The following is a 13,990-nucleotide window of genomic DNA, read 5'->3' as shown; positions in this document are numbered from 1 at the left end:
ATTCCCTATTTAGTGCACTACTTTTGACCAGCGCTCATAGAGCTCTGTTAAAAATAGGGAACTATGTAGGGGATAGGCTGCTTTTTGGGATACATTATGTTTCTTCAGATTCCCATTGTTCTGTTTGAATTATATTGATGTATGGTTTTCCTTCCCATCTAATCAATGTCTCAGTATGTAATGATATCTATGATACCAGGTGGGTTTCCTTCCTATCTAATCAATGTCTCAGTATGTAATGATATCTATGATACCAGGTGGGTTTCTTTCCCATCTAATCAATGTCTAATGAGCTTGATGTTGTTGTAGGATGTTAGTATCCTTAATTGAGAGCATTGGGTTAGTTTCTCTCTGTGCCTTTTATTGTGGCTTTTAGACAATACTGTTAAGACCAGTCAATCAACCGATCAATCAATCAATCAACCGATCAATCGATTAATCAGTCAATCAACCCACCCACCCACCAACCAATCAATCAATCAACCCACCAACCAACCAATCAATCAATCAATCAATCTATTCACCCCCATCTCTACTGTCCTCTCTCCTCCAGGTACATACCAGGGCCAGTGGATGGGCGGGATGCGGCACGGTTATGGCGTGCGCCAGAGTGTTCCCTACGGCATGGCAACAGTGATCCGCTCTCCGCTCCGTACCTCTCTAGCGTCCCTACGCTCCGAGCAGAGCAATGGCACCGTGCTCCAGGACCTCTCAGGTGACACGCCCACCGGCGGCCGGGGCGGGTTCGTCCTCAACTTCCACTCGGACAGCGAAGTGGTCACCGGGAAGAAGAAGGGTCTTTTCCGCCGCGGCTCGCTGTTCGGGAGCCTCCGTCGGCTACACAAGTCCGAATCGAAGTCGTCCATCTCCAGCAAGAGGAGTTCGGCACGCAGTGACGCCGCTATGAGCCGCATCAGCTCCTCCGACGCAGACGCCAACTCCACCGTCTCCCTGGGCGACGGAGAGCTGCCGGAGGAGGACTTGGTATTGGAGGATCACGTGGATGCCACCACCACCGAGACGTACATGGGGGAGTGGAAGAACGACAAGCGCAACGGGTTCGGCGTCAGCGAACGTTCCAACGGGATGAAGTACGAGGGGGAGTGGCTGAACAACAAGCGTCACGGTTACGGGTGCACCACCTTCCCCGAGGGGAACAAGGAAGAAGGGAAGTACAAGAATAACCTGCTGGTTCGTGGAATAAGGAAGCAGCTGATCCCGCTAAAGAACCCCAAAACCAAAGAGAAGGTGGACCGGGCCGTGGAGGGGGCGCGGAGGGCAGGGGCCACCTCCAGGACGAAAGTGGAAATAGCAGCTTCCAGGTAGGTTGGTGAGGTGTGTGTGTGTGTGTGTGTGTGTGTGTGTGTGTGTGTGTGTGTGTGTGTGTGTGTGTGTGTGTGTGTGTGTGTGTGTGTGTGTGTGTACGAGAGAGGCTGAGTGAGAGACAGAATATGTGTATGAGAGAATGTGTGTTACACTTGTAAATACACAAACTACTATGCAGCATTCAAAATCCTCAAGATCAAAGGCCCTTCCTACATTCCTGGTGTGCCTGGTATGGCTGTACAACCAGCTAGCGGAGTATTACTGGATAACTCCTGGCTATTTCTGTGGAGCATCACGCTACGGATCTCCAGTTGAATAGTTCAGTTGTGATGTGTGTGATGTGTAACAAGAGACTTATGACAGTGGGCCCTGATTCATCATCATCGCTGCTTTTCAAATCAAATTAAATTGTATTAGTCACATGGGCCCGTATACAACAGGTGTAAGTAGACCTTACAATGAAATGCTTACAAGCCCTTAACCAACAGCAGTTTCCCCCAAAAAATATGAATAAGGAATAAAAAAGTAATTAAAGAGCAGCAGTAAAATAACAATAGTGAGGCTATATACAGGGTATTACGGTACAGAGTCAATGTGGAGGCTATATACAGGGGGTACCGGTACAGAGTCAATGTGGAGGCTATATACAGGGTATTACGGTACAGAGTCAATGTGGAGGCTATATACAGGGTATTACGGTACAGAGTCAATGTGGAGGCTATATACAGGGGGTACCGGTACAGAGTCAATGTGGAGGCTATATACAGGGTATTACGGTACAGAGTCAATGTGGAGGCTATATACAGGGTATTACGGTACAGAGTCAATGTGGAGGCTATATACAGGGGGTACCGGTACAGAGTCAATGTGGAGGCTATATACAGGGTATTACGGTACAGAGTCAATGTGGAGGCTATATACAGGGTGTTACGGTACAGAGTCAATGTGGAGGCTATATACAGGGTGTTACGGTACAGAGTCAATGTGGAGGCTATATACAGGGGGTACCGGTACAGAGTCAATGTGGAGGCTATATACAGGGGGTACCGGTACAGAGTCAATGTGGAGGCTATATACAGGGTATTACGGTACAGAGTCAATGTGGAGACTATATACAGGGGGTACCGGTACAGAGTCAATGTGGAGGCTATATACAGGGGGTACCGGTACAGAGTCAATGTGGAGGCTATATACAGGGGGGTACCGGTACAGAGTCAATGTGGAGGCTATATACAGGGTATTACGGTACAGAGTCAATGTGGAGACTATATACAGGGGGTACCGGTACAGAGTCAATGTGGAGGCTATATACAGGGGGTACCGGTACAGAGTCAATGTGGAGGCTATATACAGGGTGTTACCGGTACAGAGTCAATGTGGAGGCTATATACAGGGGGTACCGGTACAGAGTCAATGTGGAGGCTATATGCAGGGGGTACCGGTACAGAGTCAATGTGGAGGCTATATACAGGGTGTTACCGGTACAGAGTCAATGTGGAGGCTATATACAGGGGGTACCGGTACAGAGTCAATGTGGAGGCTATATACAGGGGGTACCAGTACAGAGTCAATGTGGAGACTATATACAGGGGGTACCGGTACAGAGTCAATGTGGAGGCTATATACAGGGGGTACCGGTACAGAGTCAATGTGGAGGCTATATACAGGGGGTACCGGTACAAGAGTCAATGTGGAGGCTATATACAGGGGGGTACCGGTACAGAGTCAATGTGGAGGCTATATACAGGGGGTACCAGTACAGAGTCAATGTGGAGGCTATATACAGGGGGTACCAGTACAGAGTCAGTGTGGAGGCTATATACAGGGGGTACCGGTACAAGAGTCAATGTGGAGGCTATATACAGGGGAGTACCGGTACAGAGTCAATGTGGAGGCTATATACAGGGGGTACCGGTACAGAGTCAATGTGGAGGCTATATACAGGGTGTTACGGTACAGAGTCAATGTGGAGGCTATATACAGGGTATTACGTACAGAGTCAATGTGGAGGCTCTATACAGGGGGTACCGGTACAGAGTCAATGTGGAGACTATATACAGGGGGTACCAGTACAGAGTCAATGTGGAGGCTATATACAGGGGGTACCGGTACAGAGTCAATGTGGAGGCTATATACAGGGGGTACCAGTACAGAGTCAATGTGGAGGCTATATACAGGGGGTACCGGTACAGAGTCAATGTGGAGGCTATATACAGGGTATTACGGTACAGAGTCAATGTGGAGGCTATATACAGGGGGTACCGGTACAGAGTCAATGTGGAGGCTATATACAGGGTATTACGGTACAGAGTCAATGTGGAGGCTATATACAGGGGGGTACCGGTACAGAGTCAATGTGGAGGCTATATACAGGGGGTACCGGTACAGAGTCAATGTGGAGGCTATATACAGGGGGTACCAGTACAGAGTCAATGTGGAGGCTATATACAGGGGTACCGGTACAGAGTCAATGTGGAGGCTATATACAGGGGGTGCCAGTACAGAGTCAATGTGGAGGCTATAATACAGGGGGGTACCGGTACAGAGTCAATGTGGAGGCTATATACAGGGGGTACCGGTACAGAGTCAATGTGGAGGCTATATACAGGGGGTACCGTACAGAGTCAATGTGGAGGCTATATACAGGGGGTACCAGTACAGAGTCAATGTGGAGGCTATATACAGGGGGTACCGGGTACAGAGTCAATGTGGAGGCTATATACAGGGGGTACCAGTACAGAGTCAATGTGAGGCTATATACAGGGAGTACCGGTACAGAGTCAATGTGGAGGCTATATACAGGGGGGTACCGGTACAGAGTCATGTGGAGGCTATATACAGGGGGTACCGGTACAGAGTCAATGTGGAGGCTATATACAGGGGGTACCGGTACAGAGTCAATGTGGAGGCTATACAGGGGGTACCGGTACAGAGTCAATGTGGAAGGCTATATACAGGGGGTACCGGTACAGAGTCAATGTGGAGGCTATATACAGGGTGTACCGGTACAAGAGTCAATGTGGAGGCTATATACAGGGGGTACCGGTACAGAGTCAATGTGGAGGCATATATACAGGGGGTACCGGTACAGAGTCAATGTGGAGACTATATACAGGGGGTACCGGTACAGAGTCAATGTGGAGGCTATATACAGGGGGTACCGGTACACAGAGTCAAGTGTGGAGGCTATATACAGGGGGGGGTACCGGTACAGAGTCAATGTGGAGGCTATATACAGGGGGTACCGGTATAGAGTCAATTGGGAGGCTATATACAGGGGGTACCGGTACAGAGTCAATGGTGGAGGCTATATACAACAGGGGGGTACCGGTTACAGGAGTCAATGTGGAGGCTATATACAGGGGGTACCGGTACAGAGTCAATGTGGAGGGCTATATACAGGGGGTACCGTACAGAGTCAATGTGGAGGCTATATACAGGGGGGTACCGGTACAGAGTCAATGTGGAGGCTATATACAGGGGGGTACCGGTACAGAGTCAATGTGGAGGCTATATACAGGGGGTACCGGTATAGAGTCAATGTGGAGGCTATATACAGGGGGTACCGGTACAGAGTCAATGTGGAGGCTATATACAGGGGGGTACCGGTACAGAGTCAATGTGGAGGCTATATACAGGGGGTACCGGTACAGAGTCAATGTGGACGCTATATACAGGGGGTACCGGTACAGAGTCAATGTGGAGGCTATATACAGGGGGTTACCGGTACAGAGTCAATGTGGAGGCTATATACAGGGGGGTACCGGTACAGAGTCAATGTGGAGGCTATATACAGGGGGTACTGGTACAGAGTCAATGTGGAGGCTATATACAGGGGGTACCCGTACAGAGTCAATGTGGAGGCTATATACAGGGGGTACCGGTACAGAGTCAATGTGAGGCTATAGTATCAGGGGGTACCGGTACAGAGTCAATGTGGAGGCTATATACAGGGGGTACCCGGTACAGAGTCAATGTGGAGGCTATATACAGGGGGTACCGGTACAGAGTCAATGTGGAGGCTATATACAGGGGTACCGGTACAGAGTCAATGTGGAGGCTATATACAGGGGTACCGGTACAGAGTCAATGTGGAGGCTATATACAGGGGTACCGGTACAGAGTCAATGTGGAGGCTATATACAGGGGGTACCGGTACAGAGTCAATGTGGAGGCTATATACAGGGGGTACGGGTACAGAGTCAATGTGTGAGGCTATATACAGGGGGTACGGTACAGAGTCAATGTGGAGGCTATATACAGGGGGTACGGTACAGAGTCAATGTGGAGGCTATATACAGGGGGTACGGGTACAGAGTCAATGTGGAGGCTATATACAGGGGGTACCGGTAGAGAGTCAATGTGGAGGCTATATACAGGGGGTACCGTACAGAGTCAATGTGGAGGCTATATACAGGGGGTAAACCGGTAACAGAGTCACATGTGGAGGCTATATACAGGGGAGTACCGGTACAGAGTAAATGTGGAGGCTATAATACAGGGGTTGACCGGTAGCAGAGTAAGGTACGGTATAGAGTCAATGTGGGAGGCTATATACAGGGGGTAACGGTACAGAGTCAATGTGGAGGAGGGCTATAATACAGGGGTAGGTAACGGTAACAGAGTAAATGTGGAGGCTATATACAAAGGGGGTACCGGTACAGAGTCATGTGGAGGGCTATATACAGGGGGTAACCGGTAGTAGAGTCAATGTGGAGGCTATATAAAGGGGGTACCGGTACAGAGTCAATTGTGGAGGACGATATACAGGGGGTACCGGTACAGAGTCAATGTGGTAGGACTATATACAGTGGGTACCGGTACAGAGTCAATGTGGAGGCTATATACAGGGGGTTACCGGTACAGAGTCTAATGTGGAGGCTATATACAGGGGTTACTGGTACAGAGTCAATGTGGAGGCTATATACAGGGGTATTACAGTACAGAGTCAATGTGGGAGGCTATATACAAGGGGTACCAGGTACAGAGTCAATGTGGAGGCTATATACAGGGAGTACCGGTAACAGCAGTCAAATGTTGGAGGCTATATACAAGGGTGTCCGGTACAGAGTCCATGTGGAGGCTATATACGGGTGTACCGGTACAGAGTCAATGTGGAGGCTATATACAGGGGGTACCGGTACAGAGTCAATGTGGAGGCTATATACAGGGAGTACCGGTAACAGATTCAATGTGGAGGCTATATACAGGGGGGGGGTACCGGTACAGAGTCAATGTGGAGGCTATATACAGGGAGTACCGGTACAGAGTCAATGTGGAGGCTATATACAGGGTGTACCGGTACAGAGTCAATGTGGAGGCTATATACAGGGTGTACCGGTACAGAGTCAATGTGGAGGCTATATACAGGGGTACCGGTACAGAGTCAATGTGGAGGCTATATACAGGGTGTACCGGTATAGAGTCAATTGGAGGCTATATACAGGGGGTACCGTACAGAGTCAATGGTGGAGACTATATACAGGGGGTACCGGTACAGAGTCAATGTGGAGACTAGATACAGGGGGTACCGGTACAGAGTCAATGTGGAGGCTATATACAGGGTGTTACGGTACAGAGTCAATGTGGAGACTATATACAGGGTATTACGGTACAGAGTCCATGTGGAGGTTATATACAGGTTATTACAGTACAGAGTCAATGTGGAGGCTATAATACAGGGGGTGCCAGTACAGAGTCAATGTGGAGGCATATACATACAGGGGGGTACCGGTACAGAGTCAATGTGGAGGCTATATACAGGGGGTACCGTACAGAGTCAATGTGGAGGCTATATACAGGTGGTACGGGTACAGAGTCAGTATGGAGCTATATACAGGGGGTACTGGTACAGAGTCAATGTGGAGGCTATATACAGGGGGGTACCGGTACAGAGTCAATGTGGAGGCTATATACAGGGGGTACCAGTACAGAGTCAATGTGGAGGCGATATACAGGGGGTACCGGTATCAGAGTCAATGTGGAGGCTATATACAGGGGGTACCGGTACAGAGTCAATGTGGAGGCTATATACAGGGGGTACCGGTACAGAGTCAATGTGGAGGCTATATACAGGGGGTACCAGTACAGAGTCAATGTGTAGGCTATATACAGGGGGTACCGGTGCAGAGTCAATGTGGAGGGGCACCAGTTAGCTGAGGTAATATGTACATGTTGCTAGAGTTATTAAAGTGACTATGCATAGATAATAAACAGGGAGTAGCAACAGCGTAGAACGGGGGGCAATGCCAATAGTCTGGGTTGCCATTTGGTTAGCTGTTCAGGAGTCTTATGGCTTTGAGGTAGAAGCTGTTTAGAAGCCTCTTGGACCTAGACTTGGTGCTCCGGAACCGCTTGCCGTGCGGTAGCAGAGAGAACAGTCTATGACTAGGGCGGCTGCAGTCTTGACCATTTTTAGGGCCTTCCTCTGACACCGCCTGGTATAGAGGTCCTGGATGGCAGGAAGCTTTGCCCAGTGATGTAATGGGCCGTTCGCACTACCCTCTGTAGTGCCTTGCGCTCGGAGGCCGAACAGTTGCCTTACCAGGCAGTGATGCAAACCAGTCAGGATGCTCTCGATGGTGCAGCTGTAGAACCTTTTGAGGATCTGAGGACCAATGCCAAATCTTTTCAGTCTCCTGAGGGGGAATAGGCTTTGTCGTGCCCTCTTCACAACTGTCTTGGTGTGTTTGGACCATGTTAGTTTGTGGGTGATGTGGACACCAAGGAACTTGAAACTCTCTACCTGCTCCCCACTACAGCCCTGTCAATGAGAATGGGGGTGTGCTTGGTCATCTTTTTCCTGTAGTCCACAATCATCTCCTTTGTCTTGATCACGTTGAGGTAGAGGTTGTTGTCCTGGCACCACAAGGCCAGGTCTCTGACCTCCTCCCTATAGGCTGTCTCGTTGTTGTCGGTGATCAGGCCTACCACTGTTGTGTCATCGGCAAACTTAATGACGGTGTTGGAGTCGTGCAGTCATGAGTGTTTTGTTGTTACCTATCCTTACCACCTGGGGGGGCGGCCCGTCAGGAAGTCCAGGATCCAGTTGCAGAGGGAGGTGTCCAGACCCAGGGTCCTTAGCTTAGTGATGAGCTTTGAGGGCACTATGGTGTTGAACGCTGAGCTGTAGGAAATGAATAGCATTCTCACATAGGTGTTCCTCTTGTCCAGGTGGGAAAGGGCAGTGTGGAGTGCAATAGAGATTGCGTCATCAGTGGATCTGTTGTGGCGGTGTGTGAATTGGAGTGGGTCTAGCGTGTCTGGGATGATGGTGTTGATGTGAGCCGTGACCAGCCTTTCAAAGCACTTCATGGCTACAAGCGTGAGTGCTACGGGTCGGTAGTTATTTAGGTGTGTTGCCTTGGTGTTCTTGGGCACAGGGACCATGATGGTCTGCTTTAAACATGTTGGTATTACAGACTCAGACAGGGAGAGGTTGAAAATGTCAGTGAAGACACTTGCCAGTTTTTTGTGAGATCACAGAGAGCAGTGTACTGTCCTGGGCATTTATGATCAGCCTTCAGTGTGTATGTGTGTGTGTGTGTGTGTGTGTGTGTGTGTGTGTGTGTGTGTGTGTGTGTGTGTGTGTGTGTGTGTGTGTGTGTGTGTGTGTGTGTGTGTGTGTGTGTGAGTGTGTGTGTGTGTTTGTGTGTGTGTGTGTGTGTGAGAGTGTGTGTTTGTGTGTGTGAGTGTGTGAGTGTGTGTGTGTTTGTGTGTGTGTGTGTGTGTGTATGTGTGTGTGTGTGTGTGTGTGAGTGTTTTGTGTGTGTGTGTGTGTGTGTGTGTGTGTGTGTGTGTGTGTGTGTGTGTGGTGTGTGTGTGTGTGTTGTGTGTGTGTGTGTGTGTGTGTGTGTGGTGTGTGTGTGTGTGTGTGTGAGTGTTTGTGTGTGTGAGTGTGTGTGTGTGATCTCTGCTCTCTGTCCATATCTCAGATGCTCCCAGAGCCTATATAGTGTGTAATAAAGACATACCGTGACGATAGACACACACTGCCAAGCACTCAGCACTGTTTATAATTTTGCACACCCAATTTTTCAGTTTTTGATTTGTTAAAAAAGTTAGAAATATCCAATAAATGTCGTTCCACTTCATGATTGTGTCCCACTTGTTGTTGATTCTTCACAAAAAAAAACAGTTTTATATCTTTATGTTTGAAGCCTGAAATGTGGCAAAAGGTCGCAAAGTTCAAGGGGGCCGAATACTTTCGCAAGGCACTGTATATCCTGACAGGTCCTTCTGATATATATATCCTGACAGGTCCTTCTGATATATATATCCTGACAGGTCCTTCTGATATATATATCCTGACAGGTCCTTCTGATATATATATCCTGACAGGTCCTTCTGATATATATATCCTGACAGGTCCTTCTGATATATATATCCTGACAGGTCCTTCTGATATATATATCCTGACAGCTCCTTCTGATATATATATCCTGACAGCTCCTTCTGATATATATATCTTCGCTCTAGTGGGATCCCGAGTGGCACAGTCCCTGGTTCGAATCCAGGTTGTATCACATCCGGTCTCGATTGGGAGTTCCTTAGGGTGGCACACAATTGGCCAAGCGTCGTCCTGGTTACGGTTTTGGCCGGGGTAGGCGTCATTATAAATAGGAATTTCGCCTTAACTGACTTGCCTAGTTAAAGAAAGGTCACATTTATTTTTGGGGGATTTTTTATTACAAAAAAACTCTCTAGAGAATTGCAAAAATCCTGCTGACATTGTAGGAAACACTCTGTTGACGACTACTGCTGAGAAAGAGTAAACAAGATACGAAGAAGGGGTGCGTGAGAAAGAGTAAACAAGTGTGTGTTTATTTAAGGAAAGAGGACAGAACTACAGGACGTATTGAAAATAAAATCCCTCTTTATGTCCGAGATCCTTATCTCACAATCGATTGGGCTTCCTGAATTTATTATTTTTATTATTAACCCTGACGTAAGTCAGTGATTGGCTGTATAACTCTGATGTAAGTCAGTGATTGGCTGTATAACTCTGATGTAAGTCAGTGATTGGCTGTATAACTCTGATGTAAGTCAGTGATTGGCTGTATAACTCTGATGTAAGTCAGTGATTGGCTGTATAACTCTGATGTAAGTCAGTGATTGCCTGTATAAACTCTGATGTAAGTCAGTGATTGCCTGTATAACCCTGACGTAAGTCAGTGATTGGCTGTATAACTCTGATGTAAGTCAGTGATTGGCTGTATAACCCTGACGTAAGTCAGTGATTGGCTGTATAACCCTGACGTAAATGAGTGATTGGCTGTATAACCCTGACGTAAGTCAGTGATTGGCTGTATAACCCTGACGTAAGTCAGTGATTGGCTGTATAACTCTGATGTAAGTCAGTGATTGGCTGTATAACCCTGACGTAAATGAGTGATTGGCTGTATAACCCTGACGTAAGTCAGTGATTGGCTGTATAACCCTGACGTAAGTCAGTGATTGGCTGTATAACCCTGACGTAAGTCAGTGATTGCCTGTATAACCCTGACGTAATAGTTTGATGCACAAACTGTGAGGCCACTACAGACAGAAGTGTAGTGTCCTAACAAGACGCTTGGAGGAGGAGGGGGGGGGGGGGGGTGATAGAACACATCATGTTCATGAGAGTCTCGTCTTTCCGTAGAGGGGTCATGATAGTTCTTAGGCCAAACCGTTCAGACGCTACAGATGATTTTGTGAGAAAGACCGATTTTCAGGATGCCTCATGGTCTGACAAACACCACTCTCTAGCTCTGTCACCTTTCACGGGCAGATGCCTCATGGTCTGACAAACACCACTCTCTAGCTCTGTCACCTTTCACGGGCAGATGCCTCATGGTCTGACAAACACCACTCTCTAGCTCTGTCACCTTTCACGGGCAGATGCCTCATGGTCTGACAAACACCACTCTCTAGCTCTGTCACCTTTCACGGGCAGATGCCTCATGGTCTGACAAACACCACTCTCTAGCTCTGTCACCTTTCACGGGCAGATGCCTCATGGTCTGACAAACACCACTCTCTAGCTCTGTCACCTTCCATAACAGATGCTGAAGTGCGACATCCGCTTGCGGAGGATGTGGTGCATTGAGATGCCACAAAAAAAAAACATCTCTAGCTTTTATGGGAATGTTTTTTATGGTAATTTGAATTTCTGCAGGGGCACAGGGGCACAGGGGGCACAGGGGCACAGGGGCACAGAGGCACAGGGGCACAGGGGCACAGGGGTACAGAGGCACAGAGGCACAGGGGCACAGGGGCACAGGGGCACAGGGGCACAGAGGCACAGGGGCACAGGGGCACAGGGGCACAGAGGCACAGGGGCACAGGGGCACAGGGGCACAGAGGCACAGGGGCACAGAGGCACAGGGGCACAGGGGCACAGAGGCACAGAGGCACAGGGGCACAGGGGCACAGAGGCACAGGGGCACAGGGGCACAGGGGCACAGAGGCACAGAGGCACAGGGGCACAGGGGAACAGAGGCACAGGGGCACAGGGGCACTGAGGCACAGGGGCACAGGGGCACAGGGGCACAGAGGCACAGAGGCACAGGGGCACAGGGGCACAGAGGCACAGGGGCACAGAGGCACAGAGGCACAGGGGCACAGAGGCACAGAGGCACAGGGGCACAGAGGCACAGGGCACAGAGGCACAGGGGCACAGAGGCACAGGGGCACAGAGGCACAGAGGCACAGGGGCAGAGAGGCACAGGGGCACAGAGGCACAGAGGCAACAGGGGCACAGAGGCACAGAGGCACAGGGGCAGAGAGGCACAGGGGCACAGAGGCACAGGGGCACAGAGGCACAGGGGCACATGGGCACAGAGGCACAGGGGCACAGAGGCACAGGGGCACAGGGGCACAGAGGCACAGGGGCACAGAGGCACAGGGGCACAGAGGCACAGGGGCACAAAGGCACAGGGGCACAGGGACACAGAGGCACAGAGGCACAAAGGCACAGAGGCAGCAGAGGCACAGGGGCACAGAGGCACAGGGGCAAAGAGGCACAGAGGCACAGCACAGGGGCACAGAGGCACAGAGGCACAGGGGCACAGGGGCACAGGGGCACAGAGGCACAGGGGCACAGAGGCACAGAGGCACAGGGGCACAGGGGCACAGAGGCACAGGGGCACAGGGGCACAGGGGCACAGGCATCAACCTCAAACTGTATGTATTGCTTCTAGGCCTTCTTCCATACTCTTTAATGAATGACTAGCTGTTATCTATCCTGAAGTCATGTGTGTTGGATATGACGCTCTTCCCTTTCGACTTACTGAACACGCATCACACATCGAAAAACTCTGGGCCCCAGACTATGGGTTTTCCAGTTCTGCTTATAAGCATGTTATAAACTAGCTTTGTGATGTCCTTCAGTGTTATAACCAGGCTTTATAAACCCTGTGGCTGGTTAGTGGGTCTGGTACACATCATTGTGTAGTAGCTAGCTGACAGAGAGGTGGTTATATTGATCAATAGAGGTCATGTGATCTGGTTTCATTGACCTGCAATGACCCAACCAACAAGCACATATCTCCCGCAATACACCTAGTGGATCCAGAGAGAGGAGAGAGGTAGAGAGGGAAGAGAGGTAGAGGGAAGAGAGGTAGAGAGGTAGAGAGGTAGAGAGTTAGAGAGGTAGAGAGGGAAGAGAGGTAGAGAGGGAAGAGAGGTAGAGAGGGAAGAGAGGTAGAGAGGGAAGAGAGGTAGAGAGGTAGAGATAGAGAGGTAGAGAGGTAGAGAGGGAAGAGAGGTAGAGAGGTAGAGAGGGAAGAGAGGTAGAGAGGGAAGAGAGATAGAGAGGTAGAGAGGGCAGAGAGAATAGAGGTAGAGAGGTAGAGAGTAGGTGAGAGGAAGAAGGTTATAGAGAGAGAGGTAGAGAGGTAGAGGTTGATAGAGGGAAGAGAGGTATAGAGGTAGAGAGGTAAGAGAGGAGAGAGGGAAGAGAGGTAGAGAGGGAGAGAGGTAGAGAGGTAGAGAGGAGAAGAGTTAGAGAGGTATAGAGGTTAGAGAGGGAAGAGAGGTAGAGAGGTAGAGAGGGAAGAGAGGTAGAGAGGTAGAGAGGGAAGAGAGGGAAGAGAGGTAGAGAGGTAGAGAGGGAAGAGAGGTAGAGAGGTAGAGAGGTAGCAGATTGAAGAGGTGAGAGGGAAGAGAGGTAGAGTAGTTAGAGAGGGAAGAGGGTAGAGAGGGAAGAGAGATTAGAGGTAGAGAGGGAAGAGAGGTAGAGAGGGAAGAGAGTAGAGAGGGAAGAGAGGTAGAGAGGGAAGAGAGGTAGAGAGGGAAGAGAGGTAGAGAGGGAAGAGAGGTAGAGAGGTAGAGAGGGAGAGAGGTAGAGAGGGAAGAGAGGTAGAGAGGTAGAGAGGGAAGAGAGGTAGAGAGGTAGAGAGGTAGAGAGGTAGAGAGGGAAGAGAGGTAGAGAGGTAGAGAGGTAGAGAGGGAAGAGAGGTAGAGAGGGAAGAGAGGTAGAGAGGTAGAGAGGGAAAGAGGTAGAGAGGTAGAGAGTAGAAGGGAAGAGAGGTAGAGAGGGAAGAGAGAGGTAGAGGGTAGAGAGGTAGAGAGGTAGAGAGGTAGAGAGGGAAGAGAGGTAGAGAGGTAGACGGGAGAGAGGTAGAGAGGTAGAGAGGAGAAGCGAGGTAGAGAGGTAGAGAGGGAAGCGAGGTAGAGAGGTAGA

The 13,990-nt window shown here is 49.7% G+C and overlaps 1 protein-coding gene across 1 annotated transcript in view; it reads left to right on the top strand.

Annotated features, from left to right (window-relative positions):
• Nucleotides 1–519: 519 nt before the first annotated feature.
• Nucleotides 520–13,990, top strand: part of LOC109876606 (junctophilin-1-like) — a 257,329-nt gene continuing 243,858 nt past the window's right edge. The window contains exon 1 of the mRNA XM_031836442.1: nucleotides 520–1,322. Within this exon, the coding sequence (XP_031692302.1) occupies nucleotides 574–1,322 (749 nt within the window). The 5' untranslated portion in view covers nucleotides 520–573. The remainder of the gene's footprint in view (nucleotides 1,323–13,990) is intronic.

The sequence above is a fragment of the Oncorhynchus kisutch genome, linkage group LG11, assembly GCF_002021735.2.
Source record: "Oncorhynchus kisutch isolate 150728-3 linkage group LG11, Okis_V2, whole genome shotgun sequence".
NCBI lineage: Eukaryota > Metazoa > Chordata > Actinopteri > Salmoniformes > Salmonidae > Oncorhynchus > Oncorhynchus kisutch.
Note: the sequence above shows the minus strand (reverse complement) of the source record. Positions and strands in the feature narration are given on the sequence as shown.